This window comes from Eptatretus burgeri, chromosome 10 (genome assembly GCF_056783735.1).
Source record: "Eptatretus burgeri isolate ZD-2024b chromosome 10, Ebu_testis_v1, whole genome shotgun sequence".
Taxonomy (NCBI): Eukaryota; Metazoa; Chordata; class Myxini; order Myxiniformes; family Myxinidae; genus Eptatretus; species Eptatretus burgeri.
Window position 1 is genome coordinate 38767174 of NC_140970.1, and position 14865 is coordinate 38782038.

Genomic DNA, 14865 nt, shown 5'->3' on the forward strand with positions numbered 1-14865 from the left:
ATTCCCACACGTGCGACTGGGGACCAAACCAGTGACTATTGTCAGGTGCCACAGCACGGAGTACCCCCTTTCTCCGACGGCCAGGTACCCAACCGAACTCTGACCCCCAGCTTGTCTCTCTCCTCAGCTGCGAGGATCCAATAAAGAACTCTGGGTTTCTTTTCATTTGTGTGTGTGTCTGCGTGTGGGCCTGTCTTTCAGTAGACTGAATAAGTGTTTTTGGATCATTGTAAACACTTCTTGCATATTCGCGTTAAGTCTTGCTTTGTGTCTTCATTTACTGTAACTAAAACTTGTTAGAAATGTTCCCAGTTCGTTTCCGTCCCTTCGTGAATTGGTCCAGCATGGTTCGGATCTGAGTTTAGGCGGGGTTTTATCTACGATAATCAGTTCATTCCAGCCAGCACGGCTTTGGCAGTTTCCGCTCGGCTGCACCCGAACCGGAGTTGGTAGTCGGTAGTTGGAACTCTACGCAGTCGGTAGAGTGACCCGGTTCGAGCAAGACGTGCTGAGGGCGTAGTTTCCCCAGTAGTCAAAATCGCATAGTTAATTAGGTAAATTGTTATAGACAAATAAATCCTACGCTACGCGGTTGAAATATTGGTGACCATGGTCAGTTAAACGACCCGCCGGCTCGCGGAGTTATCCGAGTGACAGCCTACAATTCCGAGGAGTTTGGTGGGAGACGACGCAAGATTTCCCCACCTCGTGGTCGTTCTCACCACCGACCCTGGCCCACAACAATATATATATATATATATATATATATATATATATATATATATATATATGTATATATATAATGTGTGTGTGTGTTTGTTTGTTTGTTTGTTTGTTTGTGTGTGTGTGTGTGTGTGTGTGTGTGTGTGTGTGTGTGTGTGTGTGTGTGTGTGTGTGTGTGTGTGTGTGTGTGTGTGTGTGTGTGTGTGTGTGTGTGTGTGTGTGTGTGTGTGTGTGTGTTTTGGCCCTATCTATCAATTTTAGAAATTAGGCCTGTGTTGAACTTTTGACCTTAAAATTAATTTGTGGTTGAATTCAATGACCTAATATGCAAATCTTGTTCAAATTAGAAATCGCACCATGTATAAGCACGAGGTCAATCACTCAATCAGAAGCAGTCAATCATATAAATTTGAGGATTTTAGAAAGTGATCCTAAGTTGTTGACTATTTAGCCAATGGTGACCTTTGGGCATGTGCAGACCTCAAAATAATTGGTGGTTGTATTCAGTAAGCTGATATGAAAATCCTGTTTGAATTGCATGTCAATCGGATGAAAATTGAGGATTTTAGAAAATTTGGCCCAGATTGGCCAATTGGCCTGTGTAGACCTTTTGGCCTATGTTTACCTCAAAATTTATCGGTGGTTTAGTTCAATGACCTGAGATGCAAATGCTCTTCAAATTTCAAGTTAATTGGATTAACTTGAGGATTTTAGAAAATTGGCTTATGTTGATTTATGTTGACCTTTTGATCTATGTTGACCTCAAAATTAATAGGTGATTAAATTCAGCGACCTGATCTGGAAATGGTCTTCAAATTTCAAGTGAATCAGATGAAAATTGACAATTTTAGAAATTTCACCACGTTGACCTATTGAAAAATGTTGACCTATTGGCCAATATTGACCTCAAAAATAATAGGTGGTTGAATTCAGTGACCTGATATGCAAATGCTCTTTAAATTTCAAGTTGATCAGATTAAAATTGAAGCTCTTAGAAAATTTGGTCCAAATTGGCCTTTTGGCCTATTTTGACCTTTTGGCCTATGTCTACCTCAAAATTAATAGGTTTTTGAATTCAATGACCTCGTATGCAAATGCTCTTCAAATCCCAAGTATATCTGATTAAAATTGAGGATTTTAGAAATTCGGCTGTTGTTGACCTTTTGGTCTATGTTGACCTTTTAGCCAATGCTGACCTCAAAAACAATAGATGGTTCAATTTCGTGACCTGATATTTACATATCAGGTATTTACCGTTTGACCTTAAAATTATTTGGCGGTTGAATTCATTGACCTCTTATTCAAATCCTGTTCAAATTACCACACCATCTCAGATGTTATTCATACTTATGTCAAGGTTGGGTACAAGTATGAAAACACAGGATCTCAACTGCTTTGAGCCAACTCCCAATGTTAAAAGGGAATCTGGCCACTTCCAGTTTTCCCATTGTCAACGGCAACGCTCGGACTACGTCCATTCCTATAAACCTATTTTCCCTCACAATTCCTAAACTATCTCAGTTGGACTCACCTAACCTGATGTTCAAGGTGAACTTTTCATGCAGATTCTGAATCTGCAGTCAAAATCATGCTAGCTCAAATACTAACTGAGATAATTGCAAGAAACAGTTCTTTTCACAGTCCCTCAATCGGACCCCAAACAATCAGTGTGCCTTTGAACCAAAATGGTCCTGATAAACTTTTCCAGATTCCAGAAGACCTCAGCTTGGACATATAAAAAACCAAGAGGGTGTTTTGTCTCGTTTTTCAGCAATAGAGGATTTTGTGACCTGCTTTCATCGAGCACCATGATTGCACAACATAGCTCAGTTGTTGCATCATCCACACTGCTCCTCACTGAATGATCTCAGTAGGATAACAGGCAGAGTCAACCCCACCTGGTATTAGTTTGACAGCCAAGCAGGATTTGAACTCAGGATCGTTGGATTCCAAGCACACCACCCAAACCATTAAGCCAACACCAGACCTATAGCCATGACCCAATATTAACTGAGGTACATGTTTCAGGATATATCCAAAGTCCTCCCAAAAATAGAATTTTGAATGTTTGCACACCGAGCTTGTCAAAATATTGAGCTCGGCATAAACGACAACAATTTAATAGTAATCAAAGTAGTTTATTGAAGTTCAAGTGTGTAATCAATTTAATTTTGATGTTTTTCAAATGAGTGATTTTATTGAGACAGACGACGCTTTTAAATTTTGAGCAATGATCATCTTATGTTACTCTTTTGAGGAAAAAATTGTCATTGACAACGTTTAGTGTGTTGTTTGCTGCTTGACCTGATCTTCTACCAAAGATTTGAGAAGAGACTCGTCTGCATGGTGAGGTAGTTGTACGACAAGTCCTCGCTTGCTGGCCGCCTCTTGACTTACGATAGCCTTTGCTTGTTCACTGCCGCTCCATGATCTCCTGCACAGCTGTACACGTGATCAGTCAGATGTGGATTTGTGCTGCATATTGTGGTCATCTGGTGTCATAATTCCAGGAAAGGTGACGTGAATATACTTACTCCATGAACCACATCCCAATATAGCATGTTTCTGGCTCTTGCCCCGGCCTCATGAGATCCATCCAGCACCAAGCCAAACCCACCATTCACAGCTTCTCCCCTTTTGTGTGCAAAGAGGGAAACAACAATAATAAGAAAAAGCTTTGTGCTTTTGTTGTAATTCTGACATCTTAAACTTTCCTTATATGTAATTCCAACGTGTTGCCCACTTAACAGAAATGCAGGTCCTGTTTAACTCTTTTCTTCACTTCAAATCCTGAATGACCACTTCAGTGCGATAATTCATTTTTAGTTTTTTATCCCCCGCCGCGTGGTGGAAGGGGGATATTAGTAGGGTGAATATACTGGTTCTGGCTCACTTTTCCCCATGTAAATGAATGGGGGATTTTCAGCGATTCATATTTTTTTTCCCTAAAAATAAACCCCCTTTTTATCCCAAGGTATATTTATTTGTCTCCCCTTTTAACCTGGGGACACTTTTTTTTCAAATAATCCATGCAATAAGATAAAGATTTGTTCAAGTACTAAAGTGGTAATGTGATTTGTTAAAGGTGATTCGAAAGAAATATCTGAAACGTCTAAGCCTCGGGACACTCTTTATCAAATAACCGATGCATATTGTTTAGCTCACTCATTGAACCTATAAAGATTTGTTCATTCTCAAATTCCTTCAATAGTTTAATTTTCTTTGCACAATAATCCCCATCTAAAATATTGAAAAACAAAACATTTGAATCTTTATATTTTTTAAGATACCCCTTTTGTGCCATTACGAAATGATAAACTTCTCTTAATGCTCTTGTTTGACCACCTCCTGAGTTGCAAATCATTTTTGTGCATAAACCATGCCATAAAAAAGTTTTGTTTCAAATGTTTTCAGTTCGTGCCATGAAAATGAGGAAGTGTTTTTTTGACACGGTCGTGCTGTGTGAATGAGGAAGTGTTTTTGGACAGTCATGCTGTGAAAAAATAGGAACTACTCTGTGAGACAAGGTCTCGTGTTTCTATTTTATCTCAGAACAAGAACAGGCTTTTAAACATAAGTTTAATCAAAATCATTTTAGGGCATTTTAAGTATGTTTTAAAAATGATTCATACAATTTGAGAATATATCGCCCAGTTATTTTCTAAGCTGTCTCGCTCGAAGCGTCATTTCCTGTGGCCACACCCAATGATTAAGCAATCTCCTCATCGTTGCCTTATAAGTGATTCGCCAGACAAAGTTTCTGCCAGACGGGATTTTCATTTTTACAACTGAGACATGAGCGATCTTTCTTCCGCGAACAAAACAGCTCAACACAAAGTTGGTAAGCCTGTGTATAGGTTCCTCTTTGAACGATGAAGCAATTGATTATAAATTAAATCGTGATAATTCTGAATTTTTTTTTCTTGGCAGGTCCTTGGAAGAAGAGCAGTTTACATATCACGACGAGGTGCATGAAATTAATGCTCTTATTGAAGAGGTCAATCATCTTAGAAGAGAATTGAAAAACATTTATAATGACTGACACGACGTCTTATCACGGCCTCTGATATTTTTGCCATCTTGTACCAATGGTGAAAAAAAAACTGAGACATGGACTCACTCTCTTCCGATGAAGATAACAGCTCACTACAAAGTTGGTAAGTTTGTGTATGGTTTCCTCTTTGAACGATGAAGCAATTGATTATAAATTAAATCGTGATAATGCGAAAATATATATTTTTTCCTGGCAGGTCCTTGGAAGAAGTGGAGTTTACATATCACGATGAGGTGCATCAAATGAATGCTCTTATTGAAGAGGTCAATGATTTTAGAAGAGAATTGAAAAACATTTATAATGACTGGTACGAAGTCTTATCACGGCCTCTGATCTCCAATGAATTCAACCAATGGTGAGACACGTGTGTGTGTGTGTGTGTGTGTGTGTGTGTGTGTGTGTGTGTGTGTGTGTGTGTGTGTGTGTGTGTGTGTGTGTGTGTGTCTCTCCCTGTCTGTCTCTTTGTATCTCTCTCTGTCTGTCTTTCTACCTACCTCTCTCTGTCTGTCTCTCCATCTATACCCTTGACTCATTATTATTTTTTTTTTCAGCTCGATCACACAACATAAGCTGTTGAAGCAATCTGGTACAACACATGATTTTCTGGAGGTAAATGTTTCTGAATTATTATTTAGTTATTTGTTTATTTATTCTTTTATTAAAATCACTCTCTCTTTGGAATGTCGCCTTATGTTGGTTGCATCATTAGTTTGGACGCGGTTTTGTCAGTACACTGGAATTCATTTTATTGGCCTTGGAAGGATGACAGGCTGAGTCGGCCTCCTGGTGTGTTAATTCAGTGGTCAACGAGGCTTGAACTGAGAACCAACACCAGGCTTACTCATATTACCATGTAATTATCTTTATAAAACCTAATTATTATCCACTTTTTGTTTCAAAACAGAATATGGTGTCTGAGTTTCGAAATCACAAGACATCTGAAGAAGATTGCTGGGAAAGATTATACATTCTCGCAAATGAATATTTAATATTTTCAATTTTGATTAATTATATTTGTTTTGTTTACAATTACTTGTTTTTGAATTTCAAAAAAAGGATCAAGACATGAAGGAGAGGGAGGGAGGGGGTGGGGGGGGGTAGGTGCGCTCCCCCAACGACCCATCACCCCCTCATCCCACCCCTCCCGTCCCCTCCCCATGTGTGTGTGTGGAGAAGGGTGGGGGTGGGATGAGGGAGGTGGTGGGTCAAAGGTGGGGGCGCACAGGGGGGATGAGGGGGTGGGGCTTGTGTGGGTGGGGTTTATGTGGGCGGGGCGTGTGTGGGCGGGGCTTGTGTGGGCGGGGCTTCAGTGGGGGCTTGTGTGGGTGGGGCGTGTGTGGGCGGGGCTAGTGGGAGGGCGTTTATGTGGGTGGAGCTTGTGTGGGCGGGGCTTCGTTGGGGTTTATGTGGGTGGGCTTCGGTGGGGTTTGTGTGGGCAGGGTTTATGTGGGTGGAACTTGTGTGGGAGGGGTTTATGTGGGCAGGGTTTATGTGGGTGGGGCTTGTGTGGGCAGGGTTTATATGGGAGGGGTGAATGTGGATGAGGCTTATGTGGATGAGGTTTGTGTGGATAAATGGATGGGTGGATGGGTGGATGAGTGGAGCTTGTGTGGATGGGTGGATAATTTTTTTAATTAAATAAACATGTTGTGTGTGGGGAACTAATTAACTAATCACCAATGATGTGAATATGATGAATATGGGTGGAGCTTGTGTGGGGTTTGTGTGTGTGGAGCTTGTGTGGAGCTTGTGGGGGGTTTGTGTGTGGTGGGGTTTGTGTGGGGTTTGTGTGGGGTGGGGTTTGTGTGGGTGGGTTTTGTGTGGGCGGAGTCAAAAAAGGGCGGAGTCAAAAAATTTCAATTTATCTTTGTCTTTTGTAATTCCTGTGAATAAAATGAACCTAAAATCTCTTCCCCTTCCAAATCATATATCTTATAAGTCCAAGGAACCGTATCTATTACATCAACAATTTTAAAAAGTTCGTTCGTCCATCGTTTAATATAACCCTTTTCAAAATGAGATTTCCACCTATATATTCTTACGATATCACCAACTTTGAACTTAGGTTTTCTGACATTAATCTCTTTTTCATATTTTAATTTTGTAAATGTTTCTGATGGTTTCATATTTGTTGACGTGTGAACCGTGTCATTATACTTATCCACAATATCCTGAATAAAAGATAACCATTATTGTGAACCGAGTTGTGTGAATTTTTTATATAGTCTCTCTTTTAAGGTACGAATAAAACGTTCAACAACAACTGCCTTCCCTTCATTAAAGGTACTGTATAATGTAATACTGTTATTTTTTAGAAAATTCATAAATGTCTTGTTATAAAACTCTCTACCCTCATCAGTCCACAATTTTTTAGGTTTTCTCTTACTTTTATTAATTATCTGTTGAAAGGCTAACATAAGAGTATTACCTGTTTTGTTTTTTAATGGTACAACCCATGCGTATCTACTCCTCAAATCAATAACGGTTAAAGCATACTTGTACTCCTTATCATTATTGAGTTCAATCAAATCAGCAGACCAGATATAATCTACTTCCTTGGAATAAACTTTCCTTCTCTGAAACTTTGTGAATATTGCTTTATGTAATTCATCAGCTAATTGCTCTTCAGTCTTAATGACATCATTAGAGCCTATAAGTTTTTTGAATTTCCAAGTCCAAGTTTCAATTTAGCACTGATCATCTTCTTCACAATGAACCGATCAACTTTTTCTCTCAAGGTTGGATTTTGTATCAGAGACAAATTATACAACATTTCTCTATCAGCTTCATGCTTTTCTTCCAACATTGTGGTATTCCCATAATCAATATCGTGTCTCATGCACACTTCATCAACTCTATTGATGGGTTTACTCCATGATTTAGGATTGTCTGCCTCATCTAATCTTTTATCCAAGTTTGTGCCTGGACCACAGAAAGAATACCCTGGAAGATGTAATTCCCCTGGTATTCCAGTAGTTGTAAATTTACTTCCTGATAAAAACTTTTGTATATCTCCTCCTCGTTTGTGTTTGGAGATAAATTGATTTTTTTTTGAACCACACACCGAACATATACCTTTTTGTATAACCCTGTTATTTTTACTTTTAATATATGAAATATTTTTAGTATTAGTTTTCTTTTTACATTTGAGACAATAACTCATTTATTTATGTGAAAAATTCCTGCAGAGTGCAAAAACCTTTTTAGTTTCCAACATGCACATTTGAATCTTAATTTTTAAAACATAAAGAATCCTTAGAAATGCCTTCACTCTCTCCTCCATTTATTTAAGAAAAAAAAATAAAAATGAAAAAGTTGAATTAAAATGAATATCTTGTCAATGTCAATAGTCTTGTAGAAAATATTTCAAATAGACTTGTCAATTCTTTGTTTTCCTCCTCGGTGGGTTGAGTTATTTTCTGAAATACCACCAATCTTTTTTAAATCTCACTGGTTTCCATATTTTGATATTTATTTTGTCTCGCTCTTTCCTCCCTCTCCTTCTCTCTCTCCTCCCTCTCCTTCTCTCTCTCCTCCCTCTCCTCTCTCTTCTCCCTCTTCTCCTCTCTCTTCTCTTTTTCCTCCTTCTCTTTTTTCTCCCTCTCCTCCTTCTCTCTCTTCTCCTTTTCCTCCTTCTCTTTCTTCTCCCTCTCCTCCTTCTCTCTCTTCTCCTTTTCCTCCTCTTACCTCTCTTCTTCAACTCCTTCCTCATCCCTTATTATCCTTGAATCACTTACACCCCATAGAATATCATACATATATTCATCAGGATTTCTTGTTATTCCTGTATCCAAAATAATTTTTTTTAAAACAGGAAACCAATAAAATTTATTTTGAATTTCGAAAAGAGCCTTACCTTTTCTTAACTTTATAATTTTTTCATTATTTAACATTCTAATTAAATCTAAAGTTGTCGGTTTCTCAACATCAGCGTAATGCCAATCTTTTATTGAAAATACCTCATTCTTATGTTGTAGAACATATTTATTAAAATACCGAATACCCTTTTCTTGAAGGTATGCTTGGACACAGAAATGATAATTTTCTTGAAGCCTTCTTGCTGTCATTTATGTATTAGAAATATATGTTAGAATAATATTATGGCACGAAACACCTCCCCATCTTCCCATAGTTAAATCATTTTGTATTTCCTTACTTATTATATATAATCCTGTTTTTTCTGTTTTCATGATATAAACAAGGGCAAAACCATTATTATATTTACCCTTATTAAATTCTTTTATTTGTTGTTTACTAATCGTGGCCCCACAAAACTCATTCTCAATACCAAGTGGATAATATTCTTCCTTACGAGACTGATTTAATTGTTCCAGGTCTTCGAGGTTAATTTTAAATGACCAATTATACCCTAAATCATTCATATCATACCCCCATTGTTCTATTCTCATACAAACGATACGCCCTTCTTTCTAAAAATTTATTTTAATTCGAACTGTGAATTCTGTATGACCTGGAGATAATATCAACACTTCTGAATCTTTGGAATACACGGCCGTTTTATTTAAAGATATATATTGTGATAAATCGCTTAATCTCACCAAGTCATTCGCGTCAGTCGGGCTTGGATAATTTTTTAATTTATAAGCATTTTTCATGTTAATATTTTTAGTTATATTATATTTATGTCGTTCAGCCTGTGCCTTTGTGTAATAATTTGATAAATCAATATCCAGTTCTTGAGATACACCAAAGATAGAACCATCTTTACCAACATAAGTCATTTATATTAGATTAAAAATAATATCATAAAAATTTTTATTTTTGTTGAGTTGAAATAACACATATAGACATAATTGACCACAACACTTGGAATTTAATTCTTGGACTTGAAATGTTTGATAAACACCATTCTGTAAGAATTTTATGACTTCAACAGGTGGTGGAAGACCAAAACTATGAAAATAATATTTGTCTTGACTATTAAAAATACAAACCCAATGAGAACCGTTCCCATTATTATCTTCTAAGTTCATAATAATATTCTTTGTATGTTTCGGCACATTTGTTAATTCATCTCTCATACAAATAACCACATGATGAATTTTTAATTTCTTACAATATTTGACAAGTTGTAAATTTGATGTTGTATTCTTTCCAAATTCTTTAAACCACTCATCAATGCTCATTTATTTATTAGAAAGATATAATCCATTACCTCTTTTCGTTAATTTTTCACCTGCTTGTGCTATAGAAGAAAGCATATCTCCAACTAACAATCTCGCTTTATCAGGCTGTCCTTCAAGTTTTTCAGCAAAATCTACAATTACACCACTTCCACTAATTTGTTTCTCCAACTCTTTGTGATGTCTTTCCAATTCTTTTTGAGCCTGGAGTTTAGCCTTCCTTTCGTTGGCAGTTTTCACCGCTGTTGAAATACCACCCGTCAATGCTCCAACCGCACTTAAACCAGCAAATAAAGGAATTAGAAATGGGAGAAATCCTCCACTCGTCTCTCTTATTGAATATTTTTTCAACATTGGTTTCGTCATTTTAATTTTAAGTGAGCCAGTGTCATTCAAGATTTTAACCTGTTCTCTTGTGAGCAAAACATCAATTCTTACTGCTCCTTTTCTCTGAATTGTATTAACGTTAATCGTACAATGCTTTTGATTTTGAACACAAGATGATAGTTTATGAAGATTGATTTGATTAACATATACCCCAGTTGGTACTTTGCCACTCATTTATTAAACAAAAAATTATGTGAGACTAATCATCACACCATTATCTGTATTAATCTGTAATTCTGTTTCTTCCAAAAGCAAACAATATGTATCAACTTCTTCACTCTCTCCTCTTTCAATGTATAGGGAAGTATCCACTCGATTAGACTTTATAGTTTCCTTTTGAGCGCTCAGGTCAAACCCATAGATAGTATACAAACTTTTAAATGCTGTCATATCCAAAATAGGTTCTTTATTTCCATTACTTTCACACACCTTTTGGTAAGACTTGTATGCTTCAGCAAAATCATTTTTTTCCCAATCAATTTCCAATCTATCTCGTGGATAAAATGTTCCATCTAGAGAAATGCGAAGTTGTTTCACCTTAGCATTATCACTCAATGCATTATTCTTCTCAGTCGCAGTATCACCATCTGGCTTTTTAAAAATGATCCACAGATATCGTGGCTTTCCTTCCAGAACACCCAAATTCCACGTGTAAGTAGTTTGGTTGAGTTTAACGTGTTGACATCTTCTTTTGAGGTATGATACACTGAGTGGTTTCTTTGAGTTAAGTCTTCTATTCAACATCTCTTCTGTTTTAAGATTAGGAGTATATTCACTGATATACCAACTCATTTCCTCAATTACAAATTTATTCTGATCACCAAAAGCATTACCAACACCAAAAAGCAATCTATTTTCATGATCATTCCTTTGTAGTTGAAATCTAATTTTAAGACCATACAGAACTTTATCATGATCACAAAATCCAAATATACCTTTAAGAGGAACTGCCACAGTAAAACTATTTTCTGCTTTTGTATCATCATTATACGCTCCTTTCCTTTGAGTATATCCAGGGTCTGTGTTTGTTCCCGTTGACATATCAGGAATAAAACCTTCGACAGACCCCTTTCCCATTCTATCACTGAATGTATAGAGTGTAAATTTCATCATTTCAGATACAGCAGAGACATAATCAACCGCTTCAACTTCTTGTGTTCCAATATACAAACGCACACTATCAAACATTTTCCAGAAGAAATCATTTACAAGTGTAGCGTTTGTGTTAGTCGCAGCCTTAGTGAATTTAAATTTACACAACAAGAAACTTTCGGATAGATTCAAATAGGTTTGTTGATTATTTATTTCAAAACTTTTTGTACCATTCGTATTCCAGTCTGTTCCAGTTATTGCATTTACCTTGAAGTAATCTTCTTTTTTAGTGGAGTTTGAGATAATAATAGTATCATCCAAATCATAGATACTATCAATTGCTTCCATACTTGTATTTATTTCGGAAAAAAGATGTTAAAACTTTTGAAACCCTGATTCAAGTATTCGAATTATTTTCTGTCGTTCTTGGGGGGACAACTGAGTTTTGCCTTTCTTAATTTCTTTTATTGCTTGTAATTTATGAGATTCCTTCTGGGCATCTTTTATGCTCTTTACAACACCTGCTACATTTCCCACAGCAGAAGCAATTGAACCAATTAGATCTTTATGTTTAAGAATAGTTGAACCAATACCCATTAGAGTATCAATTATCCCATCTCCTCTAAATTGATGCCCAACACCCCTTTGTCTCTTAGGTTTATAGTATCCTCTACCAAGATACATACCTTCACCCTTGTAGTATGGGGAAAGGAACATCCCATCCCCTGTAATTATTTTATATTTTCCCAACTCGTGTTTCCTCACAATAACCATCGTATTTATTTATTGGAAAACTTCACGTAGGTGAATTCTGATGGATATAACTTCTCCATTAAAAGAAATCATACGATTATCTTGGTCGGTTATCCTAAAATTTACTCTGTGTATGGTTTTTCCTGACACAGGTAGATAAACCAAATTTTTAGGTTCCATATTGAATTTATAACCAATTGGGGTTGAGTATGCGCTGAATGAAAATATTGTATTTGTTTTTTTTTTCCATCATTATAAGCACCATCAATCAAATCACAGTGAATTAACACCGAATTTATTCCTGAGGATATTTGAATGACATTATCACTGTAAAACGTCCCATTAGTTTCAATATTTTTTGAGGAGAAACCCAATAACTCTCTAAATGAATTATCAATTGTGAAATCAACCTTGTTGTGGGGGAAAAATTTATATTAATGTATTTTAAATTGCAACAAATGGAGTTTCAGAAATGTAACTTCTATGCTGCAAATTGAATTGGCTGTCATTTCTGGCCAAAAGACTTTTGCCCTAAATGATAAGAAATGTGTTGTTCTGGAGCAGAGTGACCGAGCTGATAAATGAACCTTTGCTTAGAAAATGTACGAAGTGGCTTTTCGTCTAAACTACACGTCTACAGTCTGGGTGAATATCCCCCAACCTTTCTCTCATGGAAGTATAAAATGCTTTGAAATCTAAAAGTTTGGAGTACGAGCACGTGAGGAAGTATTTTTTCTCAGTGGCTCAGTGGCTCAGTGGAAGTTTCTCAGTGGCTCGTACTCCTTGGAACTGACCAAGTACCAAGTTAGAATAAAACTCTCTGATGTAATGTAGAAGTGAATTGAATCGGGTTGGTCTAACTGTTAACTAAAGTAAGAATAAATGAAATAGAACCAAATAATATTGCAAACAAATGGGGATTTTTAAGTTCATTGTACAAGGGTGAGAAGTGTGTGGTGTATAATTAGGAAATAAATTGTTTCACAAGGAAGGACTTGTGTGGACATCAGTTTTATCAGTGTCGATAGGGTTTTTTTGTAGGATTTTATAATCAAATCGGACAAGGGTTAAACTCTGTCTGAAGTCAAATAGGATTCCACAATCGGCCAGTTAGAATCCTTCAGGAGGACAACGATCACAACAAAGTGGGTTTAAAAAAATCCACGTCAGTTGGTGCCGTGACTCGGATTCGAACCAACGTTGGTGCGGTGCTCGTGACCGGAGGTGCTTCATCTGCCGGAGGCAGTGCCTGGAGGAACGACAAGTGCTTGAGCGAAGGTAAGGGAGAGCGCTCTCAGCAGGTAACGCATTTCGAACAAAGAAAAGTTCATTGTCAGATAATTTTATTGAGAGAAAGAAGAGGATCCGGCGGAGGGAGTCCGTTTTAAAGTAAACAATAAGTACTGTAGTTGTTTTAGAAAAGTGCTGGAGAAGAAGAGGAGTCAGATGACAAGAAGAGGCTCGTTAAGGAGCCAGATGCGTAATTAAATAGGCATGATGAAGCGACATGCCACATGTTTGCATTGATACGGACCGGCTGTGAGAGAGAGGCCGAGGACACGGCTGAGCCGCCGAGATAGGGTTAAAATAGATAAATATTACAAGTTACCTGTTTGTAAGAGTTTTAAGAGTTACTTTTTGTTCATTGAACTCATTGGAAGTTTGTTGGCAGTGAGGTTGTTATATTATATTGTGTGGAGGTTTTACGGATTTGTAAATGCAATGATTTGCACGAAACGTTTTGTAGAGTGCAGGAGACGATTAACCAGCTGGGAGCATGGTTGGTGATTTGCATTGAGATGCATGTGTTCCTGAGAGTAAAAAAAAAAAAATGAAACTTGTGCGATTCCAATATTCACTGCAATGAAACGTGTTCTGTTGGGATTTTGACGATATTTTAACTCGTGCTGAGTTGAGCTGTGGGTCTGTTTGAAATGGCGTGTTATACATTCTTTGCGTTGTATTTCCACGCGAAGGTCGCAAACTCCACTGTGTGAGACCCCCTCCACTCGATCTGTGGGGGGTGGCATATCTTTACACTGAGTCTTTGTTTGAGCCTTTGCTTTAAGTGTGAAATTCGATTCATATGCAGATTCAAGAGGATGAGATAGAAATGTGATTGGTATTTGTCACGTGATCACACGCGAGTATATGAGATGCAATGCTGTTTAGTGTATGTGTTGAAGCCATGACAGAGTAATGCACACTGTGGGTTTTGCCTGTCAGAGTTTTTTCCTTTTTCTTCCCACCGGATGTGGAGAGAACTTCCTGTTCCTTGGTGTTTGTGGTGCACCCTCTCTACTGAATGTTTAAAGTGAAGTCCATTTAGGAAAAAGTGTTGAAGTTTTATTTTACAACCATCGGGATTTTGAATAAATTGTGAAATAACAATTGTGAATGTGGATATACTGTATGTGATTTAAATGTAGAAACGTGATTTGGAATGATTTTAATGATTTGATGATGTTTAGCACGTGGGGCGATTCACAGATAATAGGTGATTCCCTCGGATGGACGTTGAAATATTGTTTTATTCGTCTGCGAATGTTGAGGTTACCTGAACTTGTGCTGGGAAGGCAATGGCAAACAACCCAGTGTAACCCTTTGATCGATTCAGTCAAGGTAAATTCATGATTTAATTGGATAGATGCTGAAGATTAAATTTTTCATTTCTGGATTTTAAAAGGAAATATTTTGTTTTGACCAAAAAGT

At 37.2% G+C, this 14865-nt stretch overlaps 1 protein-coding gene and 1 long non-coding RNA gene across 2 annotated transcripts in view; one reads left to right on the forward strand and one right to left on the reverse strand.

Annotated features, from left to right (window-relative positions):
* Positions 1-2840: 2840 nt before the first annotated feature.
* The window catches only part of LOC147018357 (urocanate hydratase-like), a 33627-nt gene continuing 21602 nt past the window's right edge, over positions 2841-14865 (reverse strand). Inside the window, exons 4-5 of the mRNA XM_085897942.1 lie at positions 3258-3357; positions 2841-3165 (exon numbers count right to left, since the gene is read on the reverse strand). Coding sequence (XP_085754068.1) covers positions 3004-3165; positions 3258-3357 — 262 coding nt within the window. The 3' untranslated portion in view covers positions 2841-3003. The remainder of the gene's footprint in view (positions 3166-3257; positions 3358-14865) is intronic.
* LOC147018358 (uncharacterized) lies at positions 3352-5845 on the forward strand. The gene is made up of 3 exons (XR_015062345.1): positions 3352-5132; positions 5329-5386; positions 5682-5845. It is a non-coding gene; the product is annotated as an uncharacterized LOC147018358 (long non-coding RNA).